The following is a 17,008-nucleotide window of genomic DNA, read 5'->3' as shown; positions in this document are numbered from 1 at the left end:
AGAGGATGGATCTAGACTGTTCTCAGTGGTAGCAGATGACAGAACGAGGAGTAATGGTCTCAAGTTGCAGTGGGGGAGGTTTAGGTTGGATATTAGGAGGGTGGTGAAACACTGGAATATGTTACCTAGGGAGGTGGTGGAATCTCCTTCCTTAGAGGTTTTTAAGGTCAAGCTTGACAAAGCCCTGGTTGGGATGATTTAGTTGGGGATTGGTCCTGCTTTGAGCAGGGGGTTGGACTAGATGACCTCCTGAGGTCCCTTCCAACCCTGATATTCTATGATTCTATGATTCTTTTACTCATTTAAAATGCTAAACCTAGAACAAAGTGGAGACCTTAAAATGTCTGTTACTGCCTTTAAATCAGCCCAGACACAGATTCTGGTTGATGCATCTTTACCAAATGGCCCATTAGGCCTTTCATTTCTGCTATTCAAAATGGGTGGCTGGCAGGATATGATCAAATCATATACCAATGCATTTAAAACATGCTACATTATTATCTCATTATTATTTATCCTTCATTCTAAATCATACAAAATACAAATGTGAAATCCTACTATTACAAAGGAACCAGGAAGATGAACTGTCATGGGCACTCTGAGAAGAATGCTGTGCTGAATACAGTACTGGCTCAAGCACAGAGGCAGAATCGTTCCCAGAATCCTGCAGGGCAGATTGGAAATGTTAAAGTGGGCAGAAGATAGGAGATCGTTATTCCTCCTTGGAGAAGGAAGTTCCTTGATGAACTCTGCTGGGTACCAGGAAACACCAAGGATCTTGAGCACTTGTAGAGGTGTCTAGACTCAAGGTTTTCCAACCACCAAGGTTTTCAGTCTCAGTTGTTTATTTGATTGTCCCCTCCTCCCATTCTGATTAGCAGAAACTGCCAGCTAGATATGACCTTGCTCCTGTCTCCAAATTAACCCTTAACTATGTGGTGTTCTGTTTCATTAATTCAGTGTGGCTAATGCACGTAATATGCTTGCATTTAACTTGATTGTATTCTAGGCTACACACACTCCTCAAATCCAGGGCTAGAGAAGGGATGGAGTGGGGGTGGGGCCTGGGGTGGAGCAGGGGTCGGAAGAGGTGGGGCAAGGTTAGGGGCTTGGAGTTAATGTTGGAGTGGGGGCAGGGCATGGCACAGAGTGGGGATCGAGCACCCCCTGGATAGACAGGAACTCATTGCTTATGTCAAAGCTCATGAACTGCTCATAGTCCTCGCTCAGACTTCAATTCTGGTGGGATTCTCCAACAAGGTGTCCCCCGCCCATCTCCCCAGCAGGCCCGATCAGTTAGGGGTTCTCAGACCACGCCTCCTGGATGGGGCCTTGCACGTCGGGAATGTATGTGTGCACATGCATCTGTGTGTGTGTGCACGTGCATTCATGTGTGTTTTTGTGCACATGGAGCTGTGTGTGGTGTGCACATGGGGGTATGTGTGTATGTGCCTCTGAATCCGAGTGTGTGTGTGCTCCCGTGGGACTGTGTGTGTTTGCATGGGCGTCCATGTGTGTGCACCTCCAGAATATCCCATAGCCCAACAGTTAGCACCCTCACCTGGAACGTGGGAGACACAGATTCAAATTCCTCCTTCACTGAAGGTTTGTTTGTACAAAGTGGAACAGCTCCAGACAGACAGACTGACTGAGGCCCACCCAGAATAGCCATTTGCCAGGTGCTCAGGGTACTCACATGGGACATGGGAGACCTGTGTATAACTCCCTGCTCCAAATCAGATAGAGCAGAGATTTTGGATCTTGGTTTCCCATGTCCCTCTCAGGTCTCTCACGAGAAAGTGCTGACCTGTCCTAGGCACCTCGCTCCAGGAGAGGGCTCAGAGCTGACAAGGGGTTCCAAAGAGGGTGGATCTAGACTATTCTCAGTGGTAGAAGAGGACAGGACAAGGAGTAATGGTCTCAAGTTGCAGTGGGGGAGGTTTAGGTTGGATGTTAGGAAAAACTTTTTCACTAGGAGGGTGGTGAAGCACTGGAATGGGTTCCCGAGGGAGGCGGTGGAATCTCCTTCCTTAGAAGTTTTTAAGGTCAGGCTTGACAAAGCCCTGGTTGGGATGATTTAGTTGGGGATTGGTCCTGCTTTGAGCAGGGGGTTGGACTAGATGACGTCCTGAGGTCCCGTCCAACCATGATATTCTGTGATTCTATGATTCTATTCTATGAGTCTATGATTGGGCAACAAAATGGCAAATGAAATGTAATGTGGATAAATGTAAAGTAATGCACATTGGAAAAAAGAACACCAATCTTACATACAATATGATGGGGGCTAATTTAGCTATAACTTATCAGGAGAAAGTTCTTGGAGTCTTCATGGATCATTCTCTGAAGACATCATAGAATCATAGAATATCAGGGTTGGAAGGGACCCCAGAAGGTCATCTAGTCCAACCCCCTGCTCGAAGCAGGACCAAGTCCCAGTTAAATCATCCCAGCCAGGGCTTTGTCAAGCCTGACCTTAAAAACCTCTAAGGAAGGAGATTCTACCACCTCCCTAGGTAACGCATTCCAGTGTTTCACCACCCTCTTAGTGAAAAAGTTTTTCCTAATATCCAACCTAAACCTCCCCCACTGCAACTTGAGACCATTACTCCTCGTTCTGTCATCTGCTACCATTGAGAACAGTCTAGAGCCATCCTCTTTGGAACCACCTCTCAGGTAGTTGAAAGCAGCTATCAAATCCCCCCTCATTCTTCTCTTCTGCAGACTAAACAATCCCAGCTCCCTCAGCCTCTCCTCATAAGTCATGTGCTCTAGACCCCTAATCATTTTTGTTGCCCTTCGCTGGACTCTCTCCAATTTATCCACGTCCTTCTTGTAGTGTGGGGCCCAAAACTGGACACACTACTCCAGATGAGGCCTCACCAGTGTCGAATAGAGGGGAACGATCACGTCCCTCGATCTGCTCGCTATGCCCCTACTTATACATCCCAAAATGCCATTGGCCTTCTTGGCAACAAGGGCACACTGCTGACTCATATCCAGCTTCTCGTCCACTGTCACCCCTAGGTCCTTTTCCGCAGAACTGCTGCCGAGCCATTCGGTCCCTAGTCTGTAGCGGTGCATTGGATTCTTCCATCCTAAGTGCAGGACCCTGCACTTATCCTTATTGAACCTCATCAGATTTCTTTTGGCCCAATCCTCCAATTTGTCTAGGTCCTTCTGTATCCTATCCCTCCCCTCCAGCGTATCTACCACTCCTCCCAGTTTAGTATCATCCGCAAATTTGCTGAGAGTGCAATCCACACCATCCTCCAGATCATTTATGAAGATATTGAACAAAACCGGCCCCAGGACCGACCCCTGGGGCACTCCACTTGACACCGGCTGCCAACTAGACATGGAGCCGTTGATCACTACCCGTTGAGCCCGACAATCTAGGCAGCTTTTTACCCACCTTATAGTGCATTCATCCAGCCCATACTTCCTTAACTTGCTGACAAGAATACTGTGGGAGACCGTGTCAAAAGCTTTGCTAAAGTCAAGAAACAATACATCCACTGCTTTCCCTTCATCCACAGAACCAGTAATCTCATCATAAAAGGCGATTAGATTAGTCAGGCATGACCTTCCCTTGGTGAATCCATGCTGACTGTTCCTGATCACTTTCCTCTCATGTAAGTGCTTCAGGATTGATTCTTTGAGGACCTGCTCCATGATTTTTCCAGGGACTGAGGTGAGGCTGACTGGCCTGTAGTTCCCAGGATCCTCCTTCTTCCCTTTTTTAAAGATTGGCACTACATTAGCCTTTTTCCAGTCATCCGGGACTTCCCCCGTTCGCCACGAGTTTTCAAAGATAATGGCCAAGGGCTCTGCAATCACAGCCGCCAACTCCTTCAGCACTCTCGGATGCAGCGCATCCGGCCCCATGGACTTGTGCACGTCCAGCTTTTCTAAATAGTCCCTAACCACCTCTATCTCCACAGAGGGCTGGCCATCTCTTCCCCATTCTGTGATGCCCAGCGCAGCAGTCTGGGAGCTGACCTTGTTAGTGAAAACAGAGGCAAAAAAAGCATTGAGTACATTAGCTTTTTCCACATCCTCTGTCACTAGGTTGCCTCCCTCATTCAGTAAGGGGCCCACACTTTCCTTGGCTTTCTTCTTGTTGCCAACATACCTGAAGAAACCCTTCTTGTTACTCTTGACATCTCTTGCTAGCTGCAGCTCCAGGTGCGATTTGGCCCTCCTGATATCTTTCCTACATGCCCGAGCAATATTTTTATACTCTTCCCTGGTCATATGTCCAACCTTCCACTTCTTGTAAGCTTCTTTTTTATATTTAAGATCCGCTAGGATTTCACCATTAAGCCAAGCTGGTCGCCTGCCATATTTACTATTCTTTCGACTCATCGGGATGGTTTGTCCCTGTAACCTCAACAGGGATTCCTTGAAATACAGCCAGCTCTCCTGGACTCCCTTCCCCTTCATGTTAGTCCCCCAGGGGATCCTGGCCATCTGTTCCCTGAGGGAGTCGAAGTCTGCTTTCCTGAAGTCCAGGGTCCGTATCCTGCTACTTACCTTTCTTCCCTGCATCAGGATCCTCAACATCCATGCAGTGTGCAGCAGCAGTCAAAAAAGCAAACGGGATTTTAGGAATCATTAAAAAAGGGATAGAGAATATCTTATTGCCCTTATATAAATCCATTTTAAGCCCACATCTTGAATACTGCTTACAGATGCGGTCTCCTCATCTCAAAAAAGATATACTGGCATTAGAAAAGGTTCAGAGTAGGGCAACTAAAATGATTAGGGGTTTGGAACAGTTCCCATATGAGGAGAGATTAAAGAGGCTAGGACTGTTCAGCTTTGAAAAGAGGAGACTAAGGGGGGATAGATAGCTGTCTATAAAATCATGAGTGGTGTGGAGAAAGTGAATAAGGAACAGTTATTTACTTGTTCCCATAATAGAAGAACTAGGGGCCATCAAATGAAATTAATGGGTAGCAGGTTTAAAACAAATAAAAGGAAGTTCTTCACACAGCGCAAAGTCAACCTGTGGAACTCCCTGCCTGAGGAGGTTCTGAAGGCTAGGACTATAACAGGGTTTAAAAGAGAACTAGATAAATTCATGGCGGTTAAGTCCATTAATGGCTATTAGCCAGGATGGGTAAGGAATGGTGTCCCTAGCCTCTGTTTGTCAGAGGGTGGAGATGGATGGCAGGAGAGAGATCAGTAGATCATTACGAGTTAGGTTCACTCCCTCTGGGGCACCTGGCATTGGCCACTGTCAGCAGACAGGATACTGGGCTGGATGGACCTTTGGTCTGACCCAGTATGGCCGTTCTTATATTCTTATGAAATGGCAGACTGTTTGCTTGTCAGGCTGCAGCAGCTCGGGTCCCAGACCCACAGCAGAGGGAAGCCAGCTGGTGGGGAAGGGAGGTGGAGATGATCCAGCAAGTGATGGTGGGATGGGACAAGTGAGCAACAGAGTCAGAGTGTTGGGGAATAGGCACAGAGGGGGGAAAGGACTTGAGGGAAGAGGAAGGGCAAGGGGGTGTCAGATGTCCAGTTATCAGCAATTAGAAAGGTGACAAATCTAGGAGTTAATGAGTTGTACACAGACTGATCCCCCAGTTTATTATGCTTACAGAACACAGTAAGGCCAGGAGCGGGTTTAATATCTTTTTGACTGCTCAGTCAGTGATTCAGGGAAGAGGGCCCAGCACCATGTCACCAGCCAGCTCTGCACGGAGCTCGGTCTGAGAGCCAGAGCACCAGGAGAAAACTTTAGTTCCTTTAAAAGTAAAGAGCCAGAGCAGCCTGTCCCGGATCTGTTTGGTCCTCACCCCGTAGATGACGGGGTTTACCATGGGGGGCACCAGGAGGTATGCGTTGGCCATGAGAACATGGAAATGCAGGGCCACATTGTAGCCAAACCGGTGTGTGAGGAAGGAGAAGAGAGCTGGGATGTAAAAGACTAAGATGGCACAGAGGTGGGAGCTGCAGGTTCCAAAAGTTTTGAGCCGGGTGTCCTTTGTGGGGAGGCTGAAGATGGCCCTGAGGATCTGGATATAGGACACAGCGATAAAAAACACATCCAGACCCGTCACCAAGAATGCTGCAGAGAGGCTGTAGTAACTACTGACACGGATGTCTGTGCAGGCCAGTTTCACCACAGCCATGTGCTCACAGTACGTGTTGGGGATGATGTTGGTTCTGCAATATGGCCACCGCCTTGTCAGGAAGGGATAGGGCAGTACAAGCATGCATCCACGCAGCACCATGACGAGGCCTATCTTGGCCACCACAGAGTTTGTCAGGATGGTGGAATGTCTCAGGGGATGGCAGATGGCCACGTAGCGATCCAAAGCCATGGCCACAAGGATCCCAGACTCTATCACTGAGAAGCAGTGAATGAAGTACATCTGGGTAAGGCAGGCACTGAAATCTATCTCCCTGGAATTGAACCAGAAGATGCTCAGTGTTTTGGGCAGGATGGATGTAGACAGGATCAGGTCAGTGACGGCCAGCATACAGAGGAAATAGTACATGGAGACATGGAGGCTCGGCTCCATATTCACGATGAACAGGATTGTGAAGTTCCCCAAGACAGCTATGGAGTACATGGCAGAGAAGGGGATGGAGATCCAGACATGGGCCGCCTCCAGACCAGGAATGCCCAGCAGGATGAAGGTGGAGGGGTTGATGAAGTCAGTTGTATTGGAATCTGACATGTAGAAAGGGAGAAGGTGTCCAACGCTGAGGCACAACGGTGTCTCTTGCATGTACCATACGTTCCTCTGTATGTATCTAGTGTGATGGTCGCAGTACAAATGCCTGGTGGAGAGACAATGTTAATATGAGACATTACATGCACTACTGGAAGCTGTTATCATAGGTGAAGCAGATTGGTTGCTCCTCACAGAAAAATGACATTTTCATTACTCAGATAAATGAATTATGAAGAACTGACCCTACTAATGCCAAATCCATATTTTATGGTGCTCCATGCATCAATAATTCCTACACATCATGGTGTGGAGGACCTTAATACGAACTGGCAGGAAACATGAGTGTGGATACTGGTTATCCAACATTGTTCCTTAGGCCTTGTCTATACTGTGAAGTTTTTTCACCAAAAGGCAGCTTTTGGTGAAGAAACAGTGGAGGTGTATACTCTGCAAAGCCACTTTCGATGATGGAACTCCTCAGTTTCAGTGAGATTATTAAACCACCTTGATGAAAGTTGTAAGGCTTTTTAATCAAAAGTTTTGTCCCCAAAGTGCCAATATAGACACTTGCACTTGATTTTCTCACAGTAATAGGCCTCCCGCAGGCATCCCACAATGCCCATCCTGACCACTCTGGTCAGAAATTTCATCTCTGCTACCCTGCATCCAGGTAAACTCCTTCCACCTGCCCCCCATCTAAAGTCTCAGGAATTTTGAAATTCCTCTTCCTGTTTGTTTGGCATGGAGAGCTTACAATACATCTTCCCAGGTAAACATGGTGAATCCATGCAGAAAATGCTCTCCCCCGGGACCACTGCGGAGCTGCTGCATCTACTCAGCATTTGGGGAGAGGAGGCTGTGCAATTTCAGCTGTGCTCCAGTTGTAGGAATTTCGATACCTACACACAGATTTCGTGCACCTTGTGGGAAAAGGGCTGTGATCGGAACATACTGCATTGCAGAACAAAGGTGAAGGAGCTGAGGCACACATACCCGAAGGCAAGGGAGGCAAATGGTCGCTCCGGTGCTGTGCCCCAGACCTGCTGTCTGTATAAGGAGTTGGATGCTATCCGTGGAGGCGACCCCACCTCTATGGCCAAGAACCCCGTGGATAAATCACCTGGGTTAGAACTGACAGAAACTTGACCTAATCCAGAGGAGGAAGTCATCGATGAAGCACTGAATACATTAGGAGACGTGGAGCCCGTGCCGGGTTCGCCCAATGCTGCGTCCAGTCAGGAGTTGTTCTCCATTCTGGAGGTGTCCAGACAGTCTCAGCAGTCACAATCAGGCGAGCCAGAAGCTGGAGAGGAGACCCCTGGTAAGTGATTTTGCTTTGTGAAGTGTGGAGATGCGTTGAGGGAAGAGAAATGTACAAGTCTGGCTGTGTTTCTGTGTGCTGGGTATATTCCCGTGCAGCTAGACAGTACGGTGGAAGAGGGTGTTGATACACACCGAGATGTCACAGGAATCCCCCAGAGAGATCTCTAGGAAACTTTCCTGCAGGTACTCCACAAGCCTGTGCCGGAGGTTCCTTGGCAGAGCTGCTTTGTTCCTTCCCCCATTGAGGGACACTTTCCTGTGTCATTCTGCAATTACTTGGACAAGGACCAAAGCAGCACACAGGCGAGCAACATAGGGATGGGGGAGGAAACAACAAGTGTGTAGTAGATGCGCACTTGCTTCCTTGCTTCCCCTCAGGAGAGAGATATCTGCCACAATGACCCCCACCTGTGGAAAAGGGTGGGAAACTTTAGAATATTGCTCCCTGAGAAGTGCTCCGCGACCCTTTTCACAGTGCTTTTCTCCCACACACAAAAATGTCCCCTACTCCTGGGTACACACACGATGCTTGTGGTGTTCACCAGCATGTGTGCTTGTCAAGGGTCAGCCAGAAAGTGATTGGTGTGTTACCAGCGGTGGATTTTAATGTAGTGTTTCAATCCTGTACGTGTAGTTAACAATAATGCTTCTGTTTATTGTTACTAGTGTTTTAACAGATATGTCCTTGAAAGGAGGCAGCCCCTCCACCCCAGCCGGGCGTCTCCACCAGATAGGAAAGAGCACAAGACGGAGCAAGGAAGATATGTTCCAGGAGGAGCTTCAGCACTCAGAAGCAGAGAAGATGGAATGCAGGAAGTGGATGGAATATGACAAGCAGGATAGAAAAGGAAATGAGGCATGCCCTAGGGATGCAATGGAGAGGCTGATAAAAGTTTTGGAGCAGCAAACCAACATGCTGCAGTCCCTTGTAACGCTCCAGACTGAGCAGATGTGTGTCTGCCCTCCCCTTCAGCATATTTAGAGCTTTTTCCCATGCCCTCCCCAAACTCCACCTGAAGACTACTTTCCGATTTCTGGGACTTCACGCTTTCCCCTACGCTCCAGCCCTGTAGACAGCTTTTTAAACGACAGCTGGAAGTATGCTCAGCTCTAAAATCAGTCCTCCCCTGACACCTTCCTCTCCCAAGAATGTGAGTTTGTCTCTGTGTGTATGCACAGTATTGTGTTTTTTGACAATAAAAGCATAGTTATTTGAATAATAAGCACTCTTTATTTGTTTTCATGGAAGTTATGATAGCAGATGGCAGCAGTAAACAAGCAAGCGGTTTTATCATTTCCTTACATTCAATCCTGGGCTTGAACAAAACTGGACTTCATTATGCATTACAATCCCAAGCATAGCAACAAACATTACTGGTTCTCAACTTCAAAGTGTTGCCTCAAAGCCTCCCTGATTCAAATTGTCCCCCGTTGTGCCCCTCTAATAACCTTGGTGTCTGGCTGCTCAAAATCGGCAAACAAGCATCATGTCTCAGCAGTCCACCTCTGAGCAAACTTTTTGCCGTTTCCCTCACAAATATTATGCAATGTGCAACAAATGACTACGACCATGGGAATATTTTCCTCGATAAGGTCTAATTTGCCAGAAGGGCCTCGCCAGCATGCCTTTATTCTGCCAAATGCACATTCCACAGTCATCCTGCACCTACTCAGCCTATTGTTGAAATGCTCAACAGGTTTCCCATGTACGGCTTTCAGAAGCCCTGGCATTAAGGTGTACGCCGGGTTTCCCAGGATCACTATGGGCATTTTGACATCCCTATGGAGATCCTCTGGTCTGAAAAGAAAGTCCCCCTTTGCAGCTTTCTGTAGAGGTCGGTGTTCTGAAAGATTAGTGTATTCTGCAATTCTCCAGACAACCCTGTACTGATGTCAATTAAATGCCCTTGGTGATCCACAAGCACCTGTAACAAACACCATGGAAAAGTACCCCTTCTGATTGATATACAATATCGCAAGGAGCTTTGGTGCCAAAATTGGAATATGCATGCCATCTATCACCCCTCCACAGCTAGGGAAACCCATTTATGCAAAGCCATCCACAATATCACACAGCCCCAAAGGTCGATTTCCTGACCGCAAACTGATTTGTGACCGACCGGTAGCAGCCTGGAGTTGTCAGCTTCCACACTGCGGTTACCAGGTGCTTCTTCACCAAGAGGGCAGCTCTCATTTGAGTGTCCTTGTGCCACAGGGCTGGGGCGAGCTCAGCACACAGTTCCAGGAAGGTGGCTTTCCTCATCCAAAAGACCTGAAGCCATTGCTCATCTTCCCAGACCTGCATAATGATGCAATTCCATCATTAAGTGCTAGTTTCTTGACCCCAAAAGCGATGTTCCACTGTGTTTAGCTGTTCTGTGAATGGCAAAAGCAACCTAATGCTGCTACTATCCATGTCAGACAGCGTGTCAGGCAACTGTGACTTCCGGTGCCTTCACAACTTCAAGATTGATTCCACTGCCATTCGCGATATGCTACTGACAGCTAGCAGAGCAGTGAGGGATCCATTCCTGCAGCTAGAGGTGGCGGGCTGAGCAGAAAACAAGGGACCTTGAAAAGTGCCATGAACTGGAGATGGGAAAACATGGAATGCTGGGACAATGCATCATTGAACATTAAGCCTTAACCCATGATGTGCTGTGATCCACTCCACCTTCCCACAACACCTATCGGCACAAGATGGAGAGCTTAACTGTGGGAAAGCTACCCACAGCGCATTGCTCTCACTGTCGCTGCGACCACCCCACATGTGGACGCACTATGCCGAAAGAGAAGGACAGTGTGAACATGCAACAATGACTGGTTCTAAAGGCTTTTTGGTCATTGACCAAACTTTTGGCAAAAATATCTGCCAATGTACACATTGCCTTAATGCAATGAAATCCAGGCTGGAGAGTCCATGCTCTAGGGAGTTTGCTATTCACCTAGTTACTGAAAATCTGAGAGCGGAAAAAACCCCAAACCTTTGCCAAGACATGTGCCAAGGGAAAACATCCCAACTCGAACACATCTTAGGGAAAAGTATGGGCATCATTGATAGCAGCTAAATGGAAACACATGCTTTTTTGCAGTAGTGACCAAAACAGAGACAATGTTTGGTTACCTAAGAAATGGGATGGACAATAACCTGCTCTGGATAGTCAGTCAGTGTTTTTCACCCAGTATCTAACAGATAAAGCAGATAGAAAGGGTATTTCTGAGACAGGCTCTCAGTATGGGGGAGGCTACCAGATGCGGACTGAAAAGTCTGGGATTGCTTAGTTTAGAGAAGAGACAAAGGACGGAGCATATGATAGAGGAGAACAAAATAAAAGAATGGAACTGATTATATTCAAATAGACAAACAGATACCAATCAAAAGGGCTAATTCCCCAAAGCTGAGGAAATTTATCAGCAAAACTGATTGGGAGGAAAATATTAGACAGGAAAATGTGAATGAAAATTGGGAGTTTGTTAAGAAGAGTTTATTGGACAGCTAAAAAGTCACAATTCCACAGTCAAGGAAGTGGAGAACTTTGGCTAAAAACTCAGTTCAGTGGCAAAGTGAAGGCAGCATTTATGTTGGAAAAAAGCAATATATACAAATGGGAAAAAAGGAAAAATAGATAGCAATCTATACAAATGGGAAGTTATGAAAATTCATAAGGGATGTTAAAGACATCAGGGAAAAATCTCTAACTGGCAGAGCTAGGATAACAAAACGGAGGTTATTAAGTGCATTAAGAACAAAAAAACCCTAGAAAAGCTTTAGGCCAATTCCTAGAGGGAGAAAGGAAACTTCTTAATGTTGCAGATAACGTAGATGTGTTGCAGAAGTAGTTTTGTTCTGCATTGGGAATGAAGCAGTATGAGATACTCATACCACATGAGGTGAGGAAAAGTCTCCAGTCCATTAGGTGCCAAGGAGAATGTTATACATCACCTACAGTAGAACCTTAGGGTTACGAACACCTGAGTTACAAACTGACGGATCAACCACACACCTCATTTGGAACCAGAAGTATGCAATCTGTCAGCAGTAGAGCCAAAAAAACAAAAACAAAGAAACAAAAAAAGCAAATACAGGACAGTTCTCTGTTAAATGTAAACTCTTAAAAAAATGAAGGGAAAGTTTTAAAAAAAGATTTGACAAGGTCAGGAAACAATGGAAAAGCTGGTCTGGGATTAGTTCAAAAAAAGTCTAGGAATATAATTAATGCCAGTAAACAACATGGTTTATGGAAATCAGGTCTTGTAAAATAAAACTGATTACATCCTTTAATGAGAGTTGATCGAGGTTTGGTTGATCGAGGATACTGTGTAGATGCAAGACACTTCAATTTCTCTGAGGCATTTGATTTAGTAGAGAAAGACATTCAGATGAACACTCCACATTATGGAGTCCTTGTGGCACCTTAGAGATTAACAAATTTATTTGGGCATAAGTTTTCGTGGGCTAAAACCCACTTCCTCAGATGCCTGGAGTGAAAAATACAGTAGTAGGTATATATACACAGTACATGAAAAGATGGGAGTTGCCTTACCAAGTGGGGGTTCAGTGCTAACGAGACAATTCAATTAAAGTGGACTATTCTCAGCAGTAGAATACCAAAGGAGGAAAAAACACTTTTGTAATGGTAATGAAGGTGGCCCATTTCAAATTGTTGACACAAAGGTGTGAGTGATAGTAGGGGGAAATTAGGTTTTGTAATGACCCATCCACTCCCAGTCTTCATTCAGCCTAATTTGATGATGCCCAGTTTGCAAATTAATTCCAGTTCTGCAGTTTCTCATTGGAATCTGTTTTTGAAGTTTTTTTGTTGAAGAATAATCACTTTTAAGTCTGTTATGGAGTGACTGGGGAAATTGAAGTGTTCTCCTACTCGTTTTTGAATGTTATAATTCCTGATGTCAGATTTGTGTCCATTTATTCTTTTGTGTAGAGACTGTCTGGTTTGGCCAATGTACATGGCAGAGGGGCATTGCTGGCACATGACGGCATATATCACACTGGTAGATGTGCAGGTGAACGAGCCTCTGATCGTGTGGCTGATGTGATTAGGTCCTATGATGGTGTCCCCTGAATAGATATGTGGACACAGTAACAACGGGCTTTGTTGCAAGGATAGGTTCCTGGGTGAGTGTTTTTGTTGTGTGGTGTGTGGTTGCTGGTGAGTATTTGCTTCAGGTTGGGGGCTATCTGTAAGCAAGGACTTGCCTGTCTCCCAAGATCTGTGAGAGTGATGGGTCGTCCTTCAGGATAGGTTGTAGATCCTTGATGATGCGTTGGAGAGGTTTTAGTTGGGGGCTGAAGGTGATGGCTAGTGGCGTTCTGTTATTTTCTTTGTTGGGCCTGTCCTGTAGTAGGTGACTTCTGGGTACCATTCTGGCTCTGTCAATCTGTTTCTTCACTTCAGCAGGTGGGTGTTGTAGTTGTAAGAATGCTTGATAGAGATCTTGTAGGTGTTTGTCTCTGTCTGAGGGGTTGTAGCAAATGCGGTTGTATCTTACAGCTTGGCTGTAGACAACGGATCGTGTGGTGTGGTCTGGAGGCATGTTGGTAAGTATAGTGGTCAGTAGGTTTCTGGTATAGTGTGGTGTTTATGTGACCATCGCTTATTAGCACTGTAGTGTCTAGGATCTCTTGTGTGGACTGGTCCAGGCTGAAGCTGATGGTGGGGTAGAAATTGTTGAAATCCTGGTGGAATTCCTCAAGGGCTTCTTTACCATGGGTCCAGATGATGAAGATGTCATCAGTGTAGCGCAAGTAGAGGAGAAGTACTAGGGGACGAGAGCTGAGGAAGCGTTGTTCTAAGTTAGCCATAAAAATGCTGGCATATTGTGGGGCCATGCGGGTACCCATAGCAGTGCCGCTGATTTGAAGGTATAAATTGTCCCCAAATCTGAAATAGTTATGGGTATGGACAAAGTCACAAAGTTCAGCCACCCAATTTGCTGTGAAATTATCTACAATATCAGTAGGGCACACATAAAATGCACTAAAAACTGGTGAACTGACAGATCTCAGAAAGCCATTGTCAAGGGGCCAGTCTCAGTGAATGGGACAGTTCTCAGTGGGGTTCTGCAGGGATCAGTTCTAGGTCTGAGGCTATTCAATATTTTCATCAAGGATCTGGAAGCAAATAGAAAATCACTGCAGATAAAATTTGTGGACGACCCAAAGATTGGCAGAGTGGTTATAATACAGTCAAATGAAAAATGATCCACTCGGAATGGGGAACGCAGGCCCGACCCACAGACTAGGGCACTGTATTATGGAATGCAGGGACCCTGAAAAGGATTTAGGGGTCTCTGTGGACTCCAAACTCATCGTGATCTCCAAATGCGATGCTGTGGCTAAAAGGGCTGATGTATCCTTGGACGCACAAACAGGGGAGTGGTGAGTTGTAGCAGGGTCAGGATTTTACCTCTGCACAGGGCATTGGTGAAACCGTCTGCATCCAGTTCTGGGGTCCACATTTCAAAAAGGCTGTTAAAAAGTTGGAGAGGGTGCAGAAAAAAGCCACAAAAATGATTGGAGGCTGGAGAAAATGCCGGACAGTGAGAGACTAGAAGGGCATCAGATATTTAACTCATGAAAAAGATGAACAAGCGGAGACTTTCATGGGGTGAAAACCATTAGTAAAGTGGAGAAAGGCAGAGCAAGATCCAATGGCTGGAAGCTGAAGCCAGCTGAAAATAAGGGCCAAATGTTTAGCACTGAGGGTGATTAATCATTGGAACAAACTGTGAAGGGAACTGGTGGATTCTCAAACTCCACATGTCTAGAGATCCAGACTGGATGCTTTTCTGGGAGATCTCCTTAAGGACTTCTCTACACTTTAAATGCTACAGCAGCACTGCCTTGGTGTTTCAGTGTAGACACTATTTACACCGATGGCAGGGGTCCTCTGTCAGTGTAGGTGACCCACCTCCCCGAGAGGTGGTAGCTAGGTCAATGGAAGAATTCTTCTGTTGACCTCATGCTGTGTACAAAGGGGTTAGGTTGATATAGCGACATCCTTCAGGGGTGTGGATGATTTTGCTGTTGCAAACAAAGCAAATGCAATTTGGGCTTGCATTAACAGAGACATAGCATGCAAGTCATGGTCGGTGATACTACCACTCTACTCGGTGCTGTTTAGGCCTCAGTTGAAGCACTGTGTCCAGTTTGGGTCACTAAGGGATAGGAAGGATGTAGAGAAACTGGAAAGGATCCAGAGGCAAGCAACAAAGGTGATCCAAGGGATGGAATGCAAGTCGTATGAGCAAGCTGAAGGAACCAGGTATGTTTAGTTTGGAAAAGAGGAGATTGAGGGAGGACATGCCAGTGGTCTTCAGATCCTTGCAAGGCTGCTATAAAAAAGATGGGGAAAAGTCATTCTCTCTTTTCACAGAGGGCAGGACAAGAGGCGATGGGATGAAACTACAGCACACCAGATTTAGATGCAATCTCAGGAAAAACTCCCTAACTGCAAGAACAAGAGAATAATGGAACAGTCTCCTCGGAAGGTTGTGGAAGCTCCTTCCCTGGAGGTTTTCCAAAGGAGGCTGGATGGTCATGTGTCTGGGATGGGTTAGACACAACCAATCCTGCATCTCGGCAGGGGTCAGATTAGGTGACCCTTGCGGTCCCTTCTCACCCTGTGCCTCTAAGATTCTATAATGTAAAATTGTAGTGTAGACCAGGCCTTAGTCAAACACAAGTCATTGGGCTCAATAGAGGAGTAACTGGGTGAATTTTAGTGGCCTGTGTTATACAGAAGGTCAGACTGGATGATCTAATGTCCCTTATCAAAGAATATCAGGGTTGGAAGGGACCTCAGGAGGTCATCTAGTCCAACCCCCTGCTCAAAGCTGGACCAATCCCCAATTTTTGCCCCACATCCCTAAATGGCCCCCTCAAGGATTGGGCGCACAACCCTGGGCTTAGCAGGCCAATGCTCAAACCACTGAGCTATCCCTCCCCCCCTTCTGACACTAACCCTGGAATCTATGAATAAAGAAAGTAGGTCAGGGATTTATATTTACTCTGTCTCACAACACCCGAACAAGGGAACGTTCAGTTACATCGAAAATCTGAATTTATAACACTGATGAAAGAAAATTATTTACATAATCCATAGTTGGCCTGTGGAAGTCCTTGCCACAGACGCTACTGAAGCAAAGTGTTTAGCTGAATGGGATTCACAAACAGATTGGCCATTGTCGGTGGTGCTGGTGGCATCACGGTGAGTTAAGTCTCTCTGACACCTTCCATTAGGAGACCTGATTTTCAGTTGCTTATAAGTTTGCCAATCTTTAAGCGTTTGGACTGAAATTCCCATCCTGGGTGTCTGCTGCCAGCTGAATTGATTTTGAAAGTTTCACACATAACAGCTCAGCCGACTTCTCGAATGAAGCTAGGAGAGGCGATGTCTTGCCCATGTTGAAAAATTCTTATAGTTGTTCCAGTGAGGAGCCCTAGCACCTCCATGCTTTCCAGAAATTAAAAGTCAGGTAGCAGCCCCACCCGTTAACAGCCAGAGCCCTGAGATGCAAGAGCAGGAGGAGACAGTGTCTGTGCATTAACACACAGCTGGCTCCTGAGGTCTTTACTCAGTTCTTACTCCAAAGTAGTTTTGCCTCAGTGGGGCCAGAGAAATGTACAGCCAGAACATCAGAATTAGGCCTTGTATTGTCCCTCCACTGACACCTTTCCTCCTGAAGGATCCCCTGTGCCACTGAAATGCAGCCACCTCGGGGCTGGAGACCATCAGCCAGGGCAGGAGGGAGTGTACAGAAAGAGTGACATTTTGTCCAGTGATACGGGAGCATATTCATAACCTGTGGCAGGACCCTGGGCTATTTAATGGTTGTGCAGATCGGAAAGGACCCCAGACTTACTCGCCATCCCATCACGCCCATGTTACACTGGGTTTGTCGAGCAGGTGAGCTCCTGAGCAAGAGATGGTTACCTGTGACTTCTGAGATGGAAGCGTCCTCTCTGGGAA

At 46.4% G+C, this 17,008-nt stretch overlaps 1 protein-coding gene across 1 annotated transcript; it reads right to left on the bottom strand.

The window, feature by feature from the left end:
• Window positions 1-632: 632 nt before the first annotated feature.
• LOC102943477 (olfactory receptor 52R1-like) lies at window positions 633-6,746 on the bottom strand. Its single transcript, XM_027818280.3, has 2 exons — window positions 5,696-6,746; window positions 633-664 (listed from the first exon to the last, which is right to left on the bottom strand). Exons 1-2 carry the CDS (start codon window positions 6,744-6,746, stop codon window positions 633-635), a joined length of 1,083 nt encoding a protein of 360 aa, XP_027674081.3.
• Between the last annotated feature and the right edge of the window lie 10,262 nt (window positions 6,747-17,008).

Source organism: Chelonia mydas, chromosome 1 (genome assembly GCF_015237465.2).
Source record: "Chelonia mydas isolate rCheMyd1 chromosome 1, rCheMyd1.pri.v2, whole genome shotgun sequence".
Classification (NCBI taxonomy): domain Eukaryota; kingdom Metazoa; phylum Chordata; order Testudines; family Cheloniidae; genus Chelonia; species Chelonia mydas.
The sequence above is the reverse complement of the archived record's forward strand: the minus strand, read 5'-3'. Positions and strand labels throughout refer to the sequence as shown.